General features: G+C 40.3%; 1 protein-coding gene across 5 annotated transcripts in view; it reads left to right on the top strand.

Moving 5' to 3' along the window:
* cltcl1 (clathrin, heavy chain-like 1) overlaps positions 1-19,611 on the top strand; it is a 39,587-nt gene that overhangs the window by 2,163 nt on the left and 17,813 nt on the right. For all 5 annotated transcript variants that reach the window (XM_077003397.1, XM_077003396.1, XM_077003399.1 and 2 more), the window contains exons 2-14: positions 7,466-7,673; positions 10,079-10,347; positions 10,529-10,690; positions 11,423-11,536; positions 11,663-11,836; positions 12,722-12,919; positions 16,057-16,257; positions 16,441-16,593; positions 17,479-17,601; positions 17,823-17,960; positions 18,243-18,407; positions 18,569-18,749; positions 18,892-19,055. In XM_077003397.1, coding sequence (XP_076859512.1) covers positions 7,466-7,673; positions 10,079-10,347; positions 10,529-10,690; positions 11,423-11,536; positions 11,663-11,836; positions 12,722-12,919; positions 16,057-16,257; positions 16,441-16,593; positions 17,479-17,601; positions 17,823-17,960; positions 18,243-18,407; positions 18,569-18,749; positions 18,892-19,055 — 2,250 coding nt within the window. The remainder of the gene's footprint in view (positions 1-7,465; positions 7,674-10,078; positions 10,348-10,528; positions 10,691-11,422; positions 11,537-11,662; positions 11,837-12,721; positions 12,920-16,056; positions 16,258-16,440; positions 16,594-17,478; positions 17,602-17,822; positions 17,961-18,242; positions 18,408-18,568; positions 18,750-18,891; positions 19,056-19,611) is intronic.

Genomic DNA, 19,611 nt, shown 5'->3' with positions numbered 1-19,611 from the left:
AATTGAGGCCAGATGTCATCACCCGTATTCAAATAAATAGGTGCGTTCAAGTGGATCAGAAATGCTGTTTTAGTATTTGCTGTTGTATTTTGTATTTGGGATCATAGATGGCTTGGCATGTTGTGATTCTACTCTCCCCTATTCAGCTGGTTCATTTAAGTAAAGGAATGCAAGGAATCTGCAGATGGCAAAACTATGTTTGTAATGTTTTGTTCTTTGAATGTGTATATTATGCGTTTAGCAGCATCATTTTGCACTGGATTAGACTTTACAGTTAATACTGAATGTGCATGTGCGTGTGCGTGCACACATACGTATTTATGCAGCGTATACTCACCGCTGGTATAGGTTTGTGTTGGAATTCTCACATTCTTTCAGGTGTGTGTCCAGGCCATATTATGGTGTGTAAATGGTAGAGAAGAAGAAGTAATTCAGTTAATCCTTTAAGTCTGGAATGTAAGGGGTGGCTAACCAAGGTTGAAAATCTTTTGCTCAATGTATTTAAATAAACAGACATCAGTCAAGTCTGCAAATTTTCTTACTCTTAATGATACTGTGTTGTTTTTCTTTTGCTTAAATCTGATTCTAAAGAAATACATGTGTTCTTATACTGAATCTTTCCACATGCAAGAAATGTGACTTCCCACTGCATTTCTTAAATCCTACAAAGCTTTATGTGGGTAGTTGGCGATTACCAGTTCATTTAAGAACATGTGGAACCTTTTGGTTAAATATAAATTTAGTTATTTATAATATTTATGTTTTGCAGTGTCGTTTGAATTATTTTTGTAGTGATGTTTTTTCCGGCATTTCTGTCATTGGCAGGCAATCCTGAGTCATTTTAAACTCAATAAAGGTTCACCTAATGTAGTTATGATCCGGAAGAGGAATAAGTAGTTCATTAGCATCTGCGCAAAGCAAAGCAACTTGGTTATCTTCTAAAACAGGACAAAGCATACATTCATTTCCCAGTAACAGTATCCTTTCAGCCTCACATAGTGGCTTTGGTTTGGTACATACAGCTTATAACAGAAAATTTAATCAGCACATGACTCGGAGCCGGAGGTAGGTGATCCACCTGTTCAGAACCACAAAGAGTGGACTGCATGTAGATGCATTTTTATTGCCCACCAAAGCACGATTTTCAAAGGACTGGATTCACATTAGTAGCTCAATAGCAGCACTGTACCCTTCCACCCTCCATGGCCGCTTGCAGTTTGGAACCAAAGTGCAGTCTGTGCTCTTTTGGGTTCTGCTGGGGGCGGCGATGCTGCTCAGAGCGCACCACTGCGGGAGCAGGCCCCTCCCCCTAAACCCCCCAGCCCCCTCCCCCCACCCCTCGACTGCAGGCTGCAGAGGAAGTCACCTGAGCTTCTGCCTTCGTTCTCCCCAGATCTGTCAACTTCTAAACTGCAAATCTCCTAGTTTAGCAGTGCAAGTCTTAGGATGTTGCTTTTGCAACTGAAACATCTTGCCCTGAATATCCATATAAGGCTTAGAATATGTAACAAGTGGAGAGATTTGTCTGTTTTTGTGAACGATTGACATGCCAGCTTAATTAACACATTACATGTTCCATTTGACTTGCGGATTTGGTGTGTGTAACATTCACTCCTGGAACAACACTCCTGTGCATAATGTCATTAGTGATTAGTCTTGCAGTGCTAATACCTTTTTTTTAGCTTGGACAGGGACAGTGAGTGATGGCAGAGAGAGGAGTGCACTGCTGTGCCTTCTGGGCCAGGTTCATCTCATCCATCAATCCTTTCAAGCTCGGACAATGCTGGCCAGAGACACCATGTTGGTCCAGTCTTTAAAGACTCACTAACACCATTAGTTTATCTCCTATTATATTTACTTCATTCTTTTAGTTTTTTCATCATTTTTTTTTTCTTGCTCATTAGTTTCAGTGTTATTTCATTTATCTTCCTTCTTTTGCCTTCCATTTTTTTTTGTCAGACAAACCTTTGTCATACCGAGAGGTTTGGCTGGCTCTGCCTGCACTGACCTGTGGTGATAATGGCTGGATTAGTTTTCTTAGGAAATACTGACTGATCTGGAGCAGAGTCCTGCACGGGTCCGTTTTTTGAGACCCGCACCCACCCGCGAACCCGTGGCTATTTCAAAGTTAAATCCGTACCCGCCCGGACCCGTTAATATTCTACCCATTACCTACCCGTGCCCGTGAAAAATCACACAAATCGAAAGTATTCCTATAGAGCACTTTATTTTTCAATGCGCCTCTGAAAAAACGTCATTACAACACAAAATAAAATCTAAGGTTGCTGTGCAGGAACAGTATTCCTATCTAAAAGTAGCATCTGGTAAAACGCAAGAAAATGTATGTAGCCAACCGGTGCCATAACAATGCAAAACGAGAGGGAACAAATGCCAGTATAACAACTAAATAAAATCGCATAGGTTCACAAATCTATCCTAGGTTACAGTGCAGGAACAGTATATCGTCCACAGTCCAAAGTTTGAGCTGCGTTCTGCGCTCTTGGATCACAAATCCAGGAAAAATCTCTCTCACTTGCAGCGCTGGATGCGGGGATTGAGAGGACACTTCGGGCAATTGTTGCCAGGTTGGGGAAATTGTCTTGGTGTTCTTTCCACCACAAAAGAACATTGAACGATTCGTCCTTAGGTGGCTTGAGTTCGATGTATGCTGAAACTTCATCCTCGTATTTAACTTACCCGCCTGCATACCCACCCGTATTCAGTGTTGGGGAGTAACAAATTACATGTAACGACGTTACGTAATTTAATTACAAAAAAAGTGTAACTGTAATTCGTTACAGTTACAATGAGAAAATATGTAATTCAGTTACAGTTACTTCTAGAAATATTAAGAATTACAATTTTAGTTACATAAAAAAATATAAACAAAACCTTTGTGAAATATTTTATGTTTCTGTGCTGGAACAGCAAGCACGCGGTTCAGTTTCAGCTCAAGCAGCAATAATGACAGCGAATTACTGGAAATTTAAGGAGCATTTGTTTTCGCTACGTGTTGTAAATAAATGTGAACCATGTGCTACCATCGGCAACTATTTGTGATTATGCCAAGTCTTTGTGTAAATTTCGGAGTTTGGAGGTTTATTTGTGATCAGAAGGCAACCACTATTGAGGTTGTAAGCGAGCTAACAGCAAGGTATGCTAACTGACAAAAACTGTGGTTTCCATAGTTAGCTACCTGCTGGGCTAGCTACTACCATTCACTTGAATGTGTTTGTCCTTTAGCTTGCTAGCTTGATTTACAGGCTAACCAAATTAACTGTTTAAAGTCCTAAACAGGTATTCGTTGGAATCATACATGACTATTATAGACAATGACAGACGGTATCAAATGAATATTTATGACTGTTTGGTGTTGGAAAAATGTTTGTCGATGTCTATGACACGACATAGCCTACCCAATTGGTATCATTGGACCTATCTTAGACCTACTGTTCGACAAGCAATACATTTAAATTAAATTGTATGAAGTAATGAAATGCAGTTTGGTATCTAATCAAGTGCAACATGTGCAGATTGTATAGAATGCAGTATTTAGAGATAAAATGCAGTTATTTACAGCTAGTGTAGCCTAAGTAAAGATGGTTAATAGATATGTGCAGAGTAGATAAATTACCTAGGGAAATGCATGTGGTGTAATGTAGTTATGGCAGTACAATGCACAGGGCAAAGAAATATATATGGTATAAATAAATGTGATAAATACAGATGGAATCATACAGATAATATAAAGATTATCCTATACCACTGTAGATAGGGCTATACAGATGTGAATTGAAGAGGAACACTACAGATGTTGTGTGGATGGTAAAGTATGGATATAGGGGAAGGAAAGAATGGTCTTTGGGAAGAGTTCAATAAGGTGACCACTGTGGGAAAGAAGTGGTTTCTGAACCTGCTTATGTTAGTCTGCAAACTGTGAAAATGGTAGAGCCTGGGGGAGGAGCAGAAAAGAGTATGGCCCGATGACAGGAGTCTGAGAATCTTACATGCTTGGTGCAGGCATCTCTTCTTGTGGACCTCCTGTGATTGCCTGTCAGCAATTCCCTCTCAGCTTAGTACTTTTTTAAGGTTCACACTGTCAGTTCTTAAAAATTTAATGTTGATCATGGGTCGATACTCATTTAAACTTTAAAGTGATCAAAAAGTAATCCAAAAGTAATTAGTTACATTACTTTTTAAAAGTAATCGGAAAAGTTACACTACAATTACATTTTAAACAAGGTAACTTGTAACTGTAACGAATTACATTTTTTAAGTAACTTACCCAACACTGCACGTTTTTAACTTACCCGCCGGCATACCCACCCGTAAAATTGCGGCATGCGTAAAACCCACCTGTTTCAGCATCTATATGCCCGTACCCGCGGGTACCCGACCCGGTGCAGGACTCTAATCTGGAGACTTTTATTTTAGACAGACTGGCTTTGAGTAACATGACTGGGGGCATGTCCATGTGTACTTTTGTGGTTAGGGTGGGAGATGGGTTGGTAGATGGAAGTGATTAGTTGAGGAATATTGAGATTGATGGAACCAAGGATGGATGTGGGAGTAATTTCATTCCTCTGAATCAGGTTTTGTGTGTGTGTTTGTGGGCGCATGCGCATAGTTGTCTGAAGTAGCCCCCCCTTCCACCCCCACCACTTACGCAGGCAGTATATTCCAGGAACAGCAGCAATGCTGCATAAGGTCTCTGTCTCAAAGGAAATGAGTGGTGATTCACTAGAGCTAACCCTCCCTCAGCATTATCTCCTTCCAGAGCTGACACCTGACATCTGAGACCACTGAAACTGCACAAATCAAATGAGTGTACTTAAGTTAAAACAATTTTGTTAGATTAACCACAACACCATAAATATATCTAATACAGCCTAAAAATATATATTATATGAATTCCTGATAATGTCCATGTATGTTGAACTATTCAGATGTTGATACTCTATGCTTGCAGTTAAGGAGATCTGCAAAACAGCAGATTTGAAGTTTTGACCTCTCATGTCATTTAGAGTGAATGTCTCGCGGAAACATGGTCATTTTAAATACTGTTGAATGATGTGGGAGTTGTGTATCTTTTTTTAAGGACTCCGCACTAGCTGAGTGAGTAACGTATTCTCAAATACATGATATTTTGATATGATATTTTGTCCTAAGCAATGTTGTTATTCCCTAGTAATGTAAAAAGAAAAAAAAATAATTGGCATTGACACTGTTGTTCTGCACACGTTTGATGTGTGCTTTGGCTCTCGTGGTTCAGAGGAAGGCTGTGCACTGCCCCGCATTTGAGCCAAGACTTGTGGGACTGCATGGTGAGAATTTATGATGCATTAATCTGAACAGGAGAGAGTTTATTTAGAACTCCATGTTTCACATTTTCAGAAGACCATTGGTGAGGAAATGTAATGTGTTATAAGTTATTTTTATGAATAATTGTTTCTCTCTTAAAAAGCTCAAGACAATTATGGTAAAAGCTAGTTCTTCAATTGCTTGGACTTTTCTAGCCTTGTCATTTTTCTCTGGGTTGAAATGAAATGTGCAGCAAAGACTGTAAAGACCAAACTTTGGTGGCACAGGTATGAAATGACTTATTTGCATTATATGCTAAATTTACCTACGATAATGAACTAGTCCTACGTTTTTCACCCTATCACCAAAATCTTGGGATTCAAATTTTCCTCAGTAATTATCAAAATAATTTTGATGTTTCAAAATAATCTGGCTACCCTATGCAAATTAACCCTTTCAGATAAGTGCACATTTTGCATTATTGGTTAAATCTCATGATTGATTTATTTTGATTAAACTTTAAAGCATGTTTAGGCCCTTGAGTTTAGGGTGCCATATTGATTTTGGCAAATGAATAGGGGCTGCTAAAACACTAAAATACTATAGCTCAGCATCTGATCAAGCTGAAAATTTGCACGCTGCATCATCGTGTAATCAGTGTGCCATGGGCATTTTGGAGTGATTGGGGCAAATCCAAAATCGTCGACTTTTACATGGTCCATGGTCAGTTAACCTATGCATAACACAGGGTGAGACGTGATGAACAAAAATCACTGAATCAACTCAATACTTAAAGGGACATGGACACCAACAACACGGCTGTACAGAAAACAAAGACCAGCTGACAAAGACCATATGACAAAACACAGGGAATAAATACACAAGATAACAAGGGGACTTAACGAGACACACATGAGACCAATAATGAAGGGTTTGGTTACAAATGACAAAGCGTGTGGACACAGAAATCAAAACACAGTGGCAGATAAAAGCAAAGACATGACTGTCAGGTGAGGGCGGGCCAAGCATGACATATCGAGCTACATTATGTAAGACTATATTAAGGACTAACTATATGTCAGTCAACTTTCAGAAGGCATAATCTAGACCAATTTCAGTGAAATTTAAGTGGTGTGGATACACAAGGATTTTCTGTGATTCTGTAGCATTTCAAAACATTTGTCCTCTCGACTATTAAGAAAATCAAATATATCGCCTTCATATTTTCACATGAAACTGGATTCAAATGATTCTTTGGAGGAGTTCTAACAACTTTGAAATCATAAGTGCTTAAAAAAAATTATAGTTTGCATTCAGTCACATAAGGTCAGGTAAAAAGAAGATAATCAGGTCAGATAGACGTTTCTGAGTCATGTTTTGCTGATTTTGACCAAAATAGGCAAATATATTTAAATTACTTTACCTGTTTTACATTTAATCACAGGCCTTGAGTTTACATACCTAAATGGACAAAAGCCAGGAACATTAGGTCCATCAAAACAGAAATTTACAGAGATTTAGAGATTATGATGATAGTGACTGTGGTAGACATGGAAAAATTTATGTGTAACGTATGTGAAACCTTGATTTTATATCACTTATGTACCTAGTCAGCTACTGCATACATAAGCATTAATATAAATTTGACAACTTAATATATAACAGAAGTGTTCATGATATATTGGCATATAAAGTCTTTCACATATTTAGAGTTTTTTATGTAAACCTTTGCTAGTAATGGTCCTAACTATTGCAATACAATAGTAAATTGGTTATAAAAAGTGTATTTTTAGGGACATTGTATGATTCCAGTTTCCTGCGATAATTCCTGGACTGGGACACCCTATAAAAAGACTGAATCCCAATTTAAGTTTCTATAGGACAAGAGATTGAGTTGAGACACAAGATGTGTAATAGTGGTGTAACAATACATTGTTTTTTAAGGCTATTGTATTCTAATTATACAGTATACATACACTGATCTGAAAATACATAGCTTATGAAATTGTGCAAGAGTTTTTTCACCGTTGTTTTGCAATCAGGGGTGAAAGATGTTTTTGTGAATTGAAAAAAAAAATTAAAATTAGTTTGACGGCTGTATCAATCATATTGATTATATATGTTCCCTTCACATTCTTGGGTATCGCATTCTTGTTTACCCCAGCTCCAGACTCTAGGTATAAACCCAGCAAATATTGGCTTCAGTTGTCTGACTATGGAGTCAGATCGTTTCATCTGCATCCGGGAGAAGGTTGGTGAGCAAAACCAGGTGGTGATCATCGACCTCAGTGACTCCTCCAACCCCATCCGGCGGCCAATCACTGCAGACAGTGCCATCATGAACCCTGCCAGCAAAGTCATCGCTCTTAAAGGTGGGACTCCCTACATATGATGTGATATTGCTGGCCATACTGCAGTGCGAATCATTAAACATGTGTTATAAAGATCTAAAGAAGCGAGTTATACTAGTGCAATGATAGTGTAATGCCAGTGAAAGATGTTTTAGACTGCTTCAAATGCACACACCATTAACGTTTGAGTATAAAGTTAAATTTTAGATAGGCCTGAATCTAGGAACATTTCCTACGTCCTTTTTCCAAAGCTTTGTCTGTTTTTCCTCTTAAATGTCTTACTTGTCTATCTGCCTTCCACTGCTCTCTGTTCTTGTAAAAAGATGGTGAGTTTTGTCTTCTGGTCTTTTTCTTTCTTTCTCTGTTTCTCTGTCTCACTCTTGGTTAGAGCTGGGCGATATGGCCCTCCAAAAAAATCTTCGATAATTTTTTTAAAATCCGATTTTAGATTAATATATTTATTTTCCTCTACTAAAAAACTACAGATGATAAAGGAATGGTTAATACACATATCGTTTCGGACGCCTCCACCCATAGTTGCCAGGTTCGCGGTCTTCACGCCAAATTGGGCTTGTTTGAAAATCCAGCCGCGGGTAAAAATCTTGGGGTCCCGGGGTGCGGTTTTTTGGGATACTTTTGAGTTGGGCTACCGCGGGAGTTACAAGTCAACACTAAGAATGGATCGCGATATAATACTTAATTTGTCTCCATTTTACATTTCCCCCCCGTCGACAACTTACACTCGCCACCGCCCCGTCGACAACTTTGGGCTTCTGAAGGGCGGGTTTTACCCTGATTTTGTGTATTTTTGTAGGACCTGGGAACCCTGCCGCCACCGTTGGCGCAGATTCGCGCGAGGTGTGCGCTATGGTCACTCGTGAAAGTATAAACCATTGAAGCGTGTTCGGTAACCGAGGCAGAAACTGCTTAATCCAAAATATCCAGCGGAGAGAAACTTTATTCACAACGCAACTGAACAATAGTACTCTTCGCTCTCTCCCTCTATCGGTTTCAAACACACCTTACAGCGAGGACTTGTTTGGTCTACGTCTGACGCCGGAAAACCGAACCAACTCCAGATCAAGGAGCTAGTTGCTCTTTTCTTGGGCACAAGCTCCGCCGTCATGTTTGTGTGTGTGTGTGTTGAGGGCGGATGGGTGGGAGGTGCTAAACTCAATGAACTACGGGAGCCCACAGTGCAGCATCGGTGGTGAAAATTAAAACTCAGAAAATTGATTTTCTTAAAAACACATTGTCCTTAACTGTAAATTCGAATTAATAGATAATATCGATTAATCGCCCAGCTCTACTCTTGGTCTTTCTCTTTGTTTTCAGTCGACATCACTGTGATAGTTGATGTTCTCACATAACCAATTATACGCTCAACAGCCACTTTATTAGAAAAACCTTATAGGTTTATAGTTGCCATGCTTGAAAATTGTGTTAGCCACCTTGTAGTCCTTTATAAGTAGACAAAATCAGGCCACATAAGTGCTCTTGGCTGGGTGAGTTTGGGTGGTGGACCACTCTGAACTCTGCTGTGCTTGCTGAACCTGACCCAGTTCAACACCCTCAACATGCCACCGCCATGTAGTAACCAGCCACCCAAATAACAACCAGTCTGCTTGAATTCTCTGGTCAGAAATCAGTGATAAACAGGGTGGTGGGTGGACAGGAATTCTGGATGCCAGCAGTTAAGATACTGCCTGTAAACGTATATAAAGCACCATAAGATTGGGCTAGCTCAAAAAGTTGAAAGTGAGTATGGGTACAAGGAGGTATTCCTAATCAATTGGCTAGTGAGTGTGCATTCTCTCATGGATATATGTGAATATCTCAGATCTCAGCTCCTTTTTGGGGTGCATTTTTCGCTAGAATAGGGATTTGTATAACCACACCCCTAATTTGATCTGAGGACACTAGTTGTATGGTGGTTTCATGCTAACAATTGATTGGGCAACAGAGAGCAATGGCCGCTTTATGTGAATATTTACCATAGACAATCAAAATTTACCATAGATTTGTACATCTGATCTATATAGTGTGGCAGAAACCTCAACAGCTTACCATTAGCATCTCCATGATTGTTACCACGATGCACATTTCATTCAGAGAAACAGTAGCTGCACCCATTTGAACTGGCTTGAAAATGGTGATCTCAAGTTATTTTGGTTGTGTTCATTGTCCATGTTTGAAGTTGAGAGACACTATTTTTGTCAGTCTGTCTTGTTTATGATAATGTATGTCACATGAGGCAGGATGTATAGATGTGGAAGCCTTTGATTCACATTGCATTCTTCTGCTCTGTGGCCTGATCCTACACTGTGTAGCATGGTTACTCTGGTAGGTTTGTTATGTGTTTGTTAGATGTTAAATAATAACCTTTATGGGTCAAGATGCTGAAGTTGATGTTTTCCTCTGGTTAGCTGCAAGGACACTTCAAATCTTTAACATGGAGATGAAGAGCAAGGTGAAGGCTCACACCATGACAGATGAGGTCATGTTCTGGAAGTGGATCTCCGTCAACACCATTGCCCTGGTTACCGATACGACTGTCTACCATTGGAGCATGGAGGGAGACTCTCAGCCAATCAAAATGTTTGACCGCCATGCCAGTCTTGCAGGATGCCAAATAATTAACTATAGAACAGATGAGGCCCAGAAATGGCTTCTGCTTATAGGCATATCAGCACAGGTAAGTTTAAAGTGTCTGTGCGAATGTTTGTGTGGTCATTTACAACTTTCTGTCTTGTTACTATGACTCAGCAAAGCTCCATCTAAAGTACAAGCTTGATTCTGTTGTGCTTCACATATGTGTTTATTCATACTGAATGCCTGTGTGTGACTGTAGCACACTCTCTATCTTGGCACAACAGCAAAACCGGGTGGTTGGGGCCATGCAGTTATACTCTGTAGACAGGAAGGTGTCTCAGCCCATAGAGGGCCATGCTGCAGCATTTGGGCAGTACAAACTGGATGGCAACCAAAACCCTTCTACACTCTTCTGTTTTGCTGTAAGGAGTCAGGCTGGGGGCAAGGTCAGTATTCTTCTTTCTCTCTCTCTCTCTCTCTCTCTCTCTCTCTCTCTCTCTCTCTCTCTCTCTCTGTTCCCCCTCTCTCTTTGTCTGTCTCTTTATTATTTTTGTCCTTGTCTCTGCTTCTGCCAGAGTGATTACATGCAGGATTGGCAAGGTAACTTTATAGCAGATCACGTATTCTTTATTAAAAAAATAGAAATAGGGTAGCACTCAGTTGTGAAGATATATCAAGATAACTTTTACTGAACCCTAATATTGTTATATGAAACAAATGGTGTATCCACAAAAAAGAAAACTTGTATAAACAAAAATCCTGTTTACAATAACAAGTTCCGTTTTCATGATCAACAAAGCGGCACTCACATTGTGTTGTCTGTGTCAATGAAAGCAAAGAAAGGTATTATACCCAATTCCAGTCATATTTTGGGAGTGAAATGAAAATGGAAAATGCACCCTTCTCTCTTCCGTGAAACTTATATAAATGCAGACTACATTTGATGCTGATATTGTTGCGTTGTGACAACAGTGACAGGAACTGCTCACTAAATTAGAGCCATTTAAAAGGAGGTATGGGAAGATAAAGCTATAGTTGTAGCTATAGTTATCCAACTTTTTTATCTTGATTATGTAATGCTGATGGGTGTATGACCCTTGTTATGTGTTTTTTTTCTCATCTAATTAAGTCAGTCCTAAATCAGTGTGTCAACACCTTGGTCTCTTTCTGTGTTTTAGCTGCACATTATTGAAGTGGGCCAACCTGCACCAGGAAACCAGCCATTCAGCAAGAAAGCGGTGGATGTATTCTTCCCCCCTGAGGCGCAGACAGACTTTCCTGTGGCCATGCAGGTAACCGGCAGCTGGATGAGTCAGCATGTGATCTGAATCTACACCTCAAAGCTTATATGAGAAGGAGTGTTTTTTATTTAGCCACCCTGCTCACGCTCTCTCTTCCTCTTCTCTGTCATCCCTCAGATTGGCATGAAACACGGTGTGATCTACCTCATCACTAAGTACGGCTACATTCACATGTACGATCTGGAGTCAGGGGTGTGTATTTATATGAACCGCATCAGTGCAGAAACAATCTTTGTCACAGCTGCCCATGAAAGCACTTCTGGAATTATCGGAGTGAACAAGAAGGGACAGGTTTGTGCATTATGCACACACACGTATCTCACCCTCTCACACATGCATGATCAGTCACACTGGCCATCATTGTTCAATACTACAGGCAGTGTGAATACACCACAACATCTTGTTCTATGGTCAACGCTACATTCAGGGAATAAATGACATCATAAGGTGATGTCATCAGCTGAGCATGAAGAGACAAGCACACTGCTGAACTCCTGGACTATACACATAATGCCATTTTGTTCCTGAACTGTACACATAATGCCATTGGTAACAACAGCTTCAGTTGAAATGAACAGGTAAGGAAAGTTTCTCAGAATGCAGGAAGAGGACAGGGAATTGAATTATTTCATTTAAAGAAGACAAAATAAAGCATTGCCTTTTTAGATCTTTTGAAGCACATTATTTTTATGTCTGACTGAAATAGCAAAAAAATACAATATGACCTATGACAGATGTGACGGCTCTTAATTGGCCAGTTATTTCCTTACTCAGGATATTTGCCCATTTGTCTTACGACCTTTGCATAACCCCTGTATGCGTTTGCATAGCAATGTGGACTGAAGCTGAAAACCTAAACATTTTTCACAAAAGCCTCACATAATTGCCCTGTCAAGGGCTTAGTAGGGAGGGGGTATACAATAAGGCTGTCTTGCCAACAGGAACACGGTGTGCATCATTTTGTTTAAAACTTGGCACTCATGACACTCAGTCAACCTCTGCTGGCACACACCTCTGATGAATCAGGCCCCCTGTCTCGTTATCTTGTTCACAATGTATACACATCTTTTCAGAGTTTGGACTGTGTGTGTGTGTGTGTGTGTGTGTGTGTGTGTGTGTGTGTGTGTGTGTGTGTGTGTGTGTGTGTGTGTGTGTGTGTGTGTGTGTGTGGTGCAGGTCCTCTCTGTGTGTGTTGAAGAAGAGAACATCGTGAACTACACCACTAGTGTGCTGCAGAACCCCGAGCTGGGGCTCCGCATGGCTCTGCGCTGTGACCTCCCCGGAGCAGAGGAGCTCTTCACACACAAGTTCAACACCTTCTTCAGCCAGGGCAGCTATGGCGAGGCAGCTAAAGTGGCCGCTTCAGCCCCTAAGGTAAAGCGGAATCTCACGCAGGCACACACACACACACACACACACACACACACACACACACACACACACACACACACACACACACACACACACACACACAGAGAGAGATTACAGTACATGGCAGACTGAGCTTATTTGATGCATTAAACATTTGGATGATTCATAATTTTAAACGTGTGTGCAAAATGTTATTACTTTTATTCCATTACTGACACAAAAAATAAATAAGTATGTGTCAGTATGAGGCTGATGGTGTGGTGGTCTTACCAGGTGTTCTGCAGTAACTGCTGACATAACCCGTGTTATGTCTCCTGGGGTGAGGTGCAATAAAGAGGAAGAATGTCTGCTAACTAGCCACTCCAAAATTAACTGAAGTCAAAACACACTCATTAAAACAGATAATGAATCCAGTCATTTGTTTGACACAACACGAGCCATGTTTGGGCATAAGATGTAACATGGCATTAGAATATGAACAGGGAATAAAACTTCAGAGATGCCCAAGGTCCAACATTTGGTCCAACAAAAACAAAATGTCACTATGTTACTAAGATAATGTACATAAGTCATAGGTTTGTAGTAGAACAGGAAAGTGAGAAAAAAGAATTGGACTAACCTACCACAAAGAAAATAAAATCACACAAAAAGACCCTTGCTACAATAGCAATAAAAAAGGCAAAAAATCTGACTAAGACGGGGACACTCCTGTTTCAGAACATAAAACTAAATTAAATTATATTGGTGGAATCCCTCTCAATGCACATATGGTTCAAGATGGTATGCATTAGGCATGTGATATTTTATATCTAGTTGGGACAGCATCTGTGTAAACAACAGAAACATTTATCTTTTAGAGATCAAAATGGCACAGCCCCTGGAAAAGGTTTTTTGTACACATAATTGTTAAAGGATTATGATAAAGTGGTCCCACACCACTCAAGAATGACACTTTGAACAGCTCACTTATAACAGGAATAGGCCGAAGAGGTATGATAGAAATTATCATCACAGTCTACAATATTTAACCATGTTTGGTTTTAACCCAGTCCAAAAATTGTGATGCAATGCAAGATTAAAAGTAACGCCCCAATGACGAGACAAAACTGCTGTATTGGGTGAGGTCCTGTACTTTCTTGGAGAATTTCATGGATACCACTACTTGATAAACTGACTCCCATTCTGCATAATACAGAACAGCTGGTTTTCATTTGCCCACATTTAACCCAACCCAAATGCTTGACAGCAACTTGGGGGAACAGCTCTAGATACACGAGAGTCCTCTAAAGAAGCACTCAAACACAAGGAAGTGTCAAAAAGATAAACTGAATTGTCAAACCTTTCAAAAATGCGGGTCTTTGCATGCATTATTACACATGTGGGGAAAAACAAGGAAATTCAGACATATTCAGGTCACCGTTGCTCTGCAGGTATCAGATAACTGTTTACCTCCAAAAGGGACTAAACCCTCCCACCAGCAAGATTAATGTCAAGCATAAAGTCAACCCCTTTTACAGGGAATTAATGAAGAATAGCAACTTTAATCAGATATGAAACCCATCTGTGACGAGAACTACCAGTTATGTAATAGCACAATGTCAGTATCCTTGACCAAAATATCTGAAAAATACTATTTGAAAATACTAAAATGCAAGCATAAATGACTGCTACACCAGTATCCTGAAGAATTGTAATTGATGTTTAATCTTCATGACACATAAAATGAATTGATCATACACAGATTCAACTTTCTGTTCATCTAATATTACCAAAGTACAAGTGACATCAACAAAATCCACTGCTTTTGGAACTGGGCCCTCAGAGGCCTCACTTTTCTTTCTCAATGCTGGATAAACAACAATAAAATGACCTGACTATGACAACAAAAGCATTCGCAATCTTTGTTTTGAGATGCAGTTTTAGAGGATCTCAAGTTTACGCATTTCCCCAAGCTGGGATGACAATGTGAAGGTGAAACCTTAATGTTTTCATGTGTTAATTTGTGTTAAATTGGGCCTGCACTGCACTAGAAGCTTTAAATCCAGCAGCCTGTCAAGAAAAAACAAAGAAACAAAAAAAACCTACTCTTGCTAAACTACCAAAAGCACTCAAACTAAAAGAGCAGGTATTTTACTGCTTCAGAACCAGTGGGGAACCGTCAGGGCCCTCTATGCCCTCTCAGAGGGTCAAAAATATTCTTAAAACATATATATAACATTATCCAATTTTATTTGATCTACTTACAGTTTGACAATCGACATCTAAACAATTACAAAAATATAAGCAAATAAATTATTCAACCGTGTCTATTCAATGTGTTGGAAGGTGAGGGGTTAAGTTAAGTGGAAGCCTGTGAGCCTGTGTCTCCCTCTATCAGGACTAAGATGCCTCTGTAGAATGGTGGTGATTGGTGGTCCCGCTGTTCATTTACAGAGGGCCAGGCAGTTATAAATCAGCGCAATACCAATTTCAAATTACAGTAAAATTGACCAATCATATCTTCCCTCTTGGTGTGCGGGCTTAACTGTATGATATCCCGCTTTGGCGACGCTAGCTAGCGTTAGCGTCCCACCGCTAGCTAGTCTTGATTCATTCCTTTGATGCCCTCGTGCGCATTGTTTACATATTCCACTCCCGAGGAACACGGAGCTGTGAAACCTTATTTTGTTTGGAACCTTATTTTGCTTAAGAAGTTATCTAGTACAGATGCTATTGTTTATTGTGTTTCTAAAGCTGTACTGTCATCTCAGTTTTATTAAGTTTTTTTTTATTGCAGTTCATTAGGAGAGGAAACAATTTTTGGGGGGATGGGAGCGTGCCCAGGTTTAATGGTCACGGTTCGCTAATGTTCAGAACATATGATAATGAAAACGATTGCATAAAAAAATGTTAACTTGTTAAACTCCAACCTTTAAACTAAGTATAGATCAAACAAATTTAAATAAAGTTTGGTCTGGCAACAGGTGGGCAATGAATGGAGTGGTATGTTGGATTGAACCGAACTAATAAGGCACTCTTCGATCTTTAGAAGCGTTTTTATAGCCATCTGGAGCAACCGAACACAACAGGAAAAGTGGACCATATAAACACACCTACCTCCCTCCTTCTCCACCCCCTCCCCTGTCTTCTCATGGGCTCAGGGAGTCCTGCGCACAGCAGAGACCATCAGCAGGTTCCAGTTGGCACCGGTGCAGGGTGGCCAGCCCTCTCCACTCCTGCAGTATTTCGGCGTGCTGCTGGACCGCGGGCAACTCAACCGGTTGGAGTCAGTGGAGCTGTGCAGGCCAGTGCTGCAGCAGGGGCGTGTGCAGCTCCTGGAGAAGTGGCTCAAGGGCGATAAGGTGCACACCCACTGCAGTCAGCATGGTCATGTCTGCGGCTCGATTAGACCATCTTTAGTTTTGAAAAAAAAAGTAAATTACTAAGAAAATGTACATAATTCATAGGCTTGTAGTCGTAGGTTTGTCAGAGAATGTGACTTAAACGTTTGAAGAATAAACTCCATATCCAATATGTCTCTGAAGTTGGAGTGCTCAGAGGAGCTGGGAGACCTGGTGAAGTCAGCGGACCCCACACTGGCGCTCAGTGTGTACCTCCGAGCCAACATCCCTGCCAAGGTCATCCAGTGCTTTGCTGAGACTGGACAATATCAGAAAATTGTGCTCTATGCTAAGAAGGTATCCTGGATCATTCATTCTTCATGTATAAATATATCTCCTTTCAGTTCTTTACTCTGTTCTTGATTTTATCTCACAAAAAGTTAGGGATATCTGGCTTTCGGGTGAAATTTCAGAATGAACCTAAAATACACTCTAACTTTTACAGGTGAACTTAATGTGACCTTCTCTACATTTTTGAATTCACATGTCCAGCTGTTAAATGTTTCAGTACTTTTTGCACAACTTGATGCTGTCTCTCAAGAAGCGATGAATCGACCAATAAATTTCATAATCAGCCTAATTTCATCTTCATGAATGATAACGTTCCAGCTTTATTAGGGAACGACTACTGGAGACTGGGCTACCTCAAATGGAGTGGCTGGCACTTTCTCCAGATCTGAAACCCATAGAAAATCTATGGGATCAAATGAGTCGCCATGTAGAGGCTCGTAACTCTGTAGCCCAGAACCTCAATGACCTGAGGGGCTTTCAAAACGACTGGGATTCCATGACTCAGCATACAATAAGTTGACTTGTGAACAAAATTAGATGTTGTTGTCAAGCTGTAATTGATACTCAAGGGCACATGACAAGTTATTGAGACATTAACATTTTTTGTTGGGGTATACCCACCATTGTTGTTGGCTCTTGTTTTAAGAAGTTGTTTGAGATGAGGGAAATCACCATTGCATGCTTCTACTTAAATGTCCTTCTTTCAAAGTATAATATTATTGTAGCTTGGGCCTTTTACGTTTTCCATAAATTTCACCCAAAAGCCAAATATCCCTAACTTTTTGTGAGCAGTGTAGTGATGAAAATTACATAAAACAGACTTGTGCTTTGTTGTAGTTTGGTTTGATTTGGCCACCATTAGAGTTCATTGTCGATTGGCTTTGTGTGTAGATGGGCTACTCTCCAGACTGGATAATGCTATTGAGAAATGTGTTACGAGCTGGACCTGACAAGGGACTGCAGTTTGCACAGATGCTGGTTCAAGATGAGGAGCCTCTTGCCAACATAAACGAGGTAATTGTTAAAATGTAAATAACTCCTTCTTAGGATAGTGACATTGACATTGTTTGATTATAGCAAACTCTCCATGTTTTTAGCAAAAAATGTCTTGCTCTCTCCCTGTTTTTCCTACTTCCCTCCTTTTTAATTTTCTTTGTTCCCTGTTATATTTCTAGCAGAGCCTTTCCATCTGTCAAAACACATCTGGAAGTGCATCTTAATGTGTTTGCTTTTAGGTGGTGGATGTGTTTATGGAGGGCAGTTTGGTGCAGCAATGTACTTCCTTCTTATTGGATGCTCTAAAAAACAACAAACCAGAGGAGGGGCATCTACAGACACGCCTCCTGGAAATGAATCTGATTCATGCCCCCCAGGTTAGCATCAAAGCACTTAAACCTCAACTCAATCACATTCCAAGTATGGAGAAGAATTCGGGCAAAATATCCAACTACAGTTCTTCTGACAAGTATTGCGAATTTGATGTGATCGAGGTCAGCGACTTCCACAGTGTTGGGTACAGGGCTCCACACTGTAGTGCATAGGGCCAGTATCCTCCACACTAGTGCACAGGGACAGCATGAAATGTAGGTGGGAAACTGACAGTATCAAACATCCTGCAAACTACCTGTGCTCCTATGTGTTTGTGTGTTTTTCAGGTGGCAGACGCCATTCTGGGTAATCAGATGTTTACCCACTATGACCGAGCTCACATTGCTCAACTGTCTGAGAAAGCAGGCCTGCTGCAAAGGGCACTAGAACACTACACTGATCTCTATGACATCAAACGATCCATCGTACACACACACCTGCTCAACCCTGAGGTGCGTTTGCCTTAATTATTTCTGAGCCTTCTTCATGTCATGAAGGTTTTATTAAATCCCGCAAACTTTCGAGAGTTAAGGAATCCAAATTTTTAGCCAACTGTTAAGACTGTAGGTAGACAGAATTAGAAAGGAGAACCATAGTTTCTTCTTTGTCTTAGTGGCTGGTGAACTACTTTGGCTCACTGTCTGTGGGTGACTCTGTGGAGTGCCTGAGGGCCATGCTAGCGGCTAACCTGAGGCAGAACCTGCAGCTGACTGTACAGGTGGCTTCCAAGTACCACGAGCAGCTGGGCACGGCCACGCTGGTGGAACTCTTCGAGTCCTTCAAGAGCTATGAGGGTATGAGTTCATGAATGGAGGCAGTGTATTTTTTCCCCTGCAGTTGTAATTGTTAAATGACATTTTTGAAGACTTGTTTTTTTTTGTTTTTGTTTACTTGTGTCTCTCACCATTTTGCTCCTTCACTTGCACACACATACAGGTCTGTTCTATTTCCTGGGCTCCATTGTGAACTTCAGCCAGGAGCCTGATGTGCACTTCAAGTACATCCAGGCAGCTTGTAAAACGGGCCAGATCAAGGAGGTGGAGCGGGTCTGCCGAGAGAGCAGCTGCTATGACCCTGAGCATGTCAAAAATTTCCTCAAGGTGAGAGAAAGAGCAAAGTAATTGTGTGAAACTGATGTGAAACCATGTAACAAAATTGCATCAATATCAGAAAAAAGCTGCAGGCTATTAGATATGGGGAGATGTTTTTAAAGAAAATGATTCGATGTCATCATAAATTTATACTAAAAATAGCAGAGCAGTCCTTTGAGGCAGGTCATGTGATAAAAGCTAAGTTAGTTTGAAAATGTCATATAACAACTGGGTTATTTTGAGCATAGTGTGTGAACAGTTAGTTTAACTATTTAACTATAGTTTTCTGCACATTGATGTTTAAAATTAGTATATTCCAATGTACAGAATATTTAATTTATTGTCCTTGTATTAGTGTACATCATAATATACATGCACTTACACATATGTGATGACTTGTAATGCTGACATGTAATTTTGACAAGGCAGTGTGGGGGAATATGTTGTCTGCCTAGTGAGTGCACGTTCAAGATGAGGAGGAAGAGTAGCAGAAACCTGACAGAAACAGAGCAGGAGAGAAAAGAATAACCCAACCAGTAAAGCACTGTCCTTCTCTGACTTCATG

The sequence above is a fragment of the Brachyhypopomus gauderio genome, chromosome 4 (assembly GCF_052324685.1).
Source record: "Brachyhypopomus gauderio isolate BG-103 chromosome 4, BGAUD_0.2, whole genome shotgun sequence".
Lineage (NCBI taxonomy): Eukaryota > Metazoa > Chordata > Actinopteri > Gymnotiformes > Hypopomidae > Brachyhypopomus > Brachyhypopomus gauderio.
The sequence above is the reverse complement of the archived record's forward strand: the minus strand, read 5'-3'. Positions and strand labels throughout refer to the sequence as shown.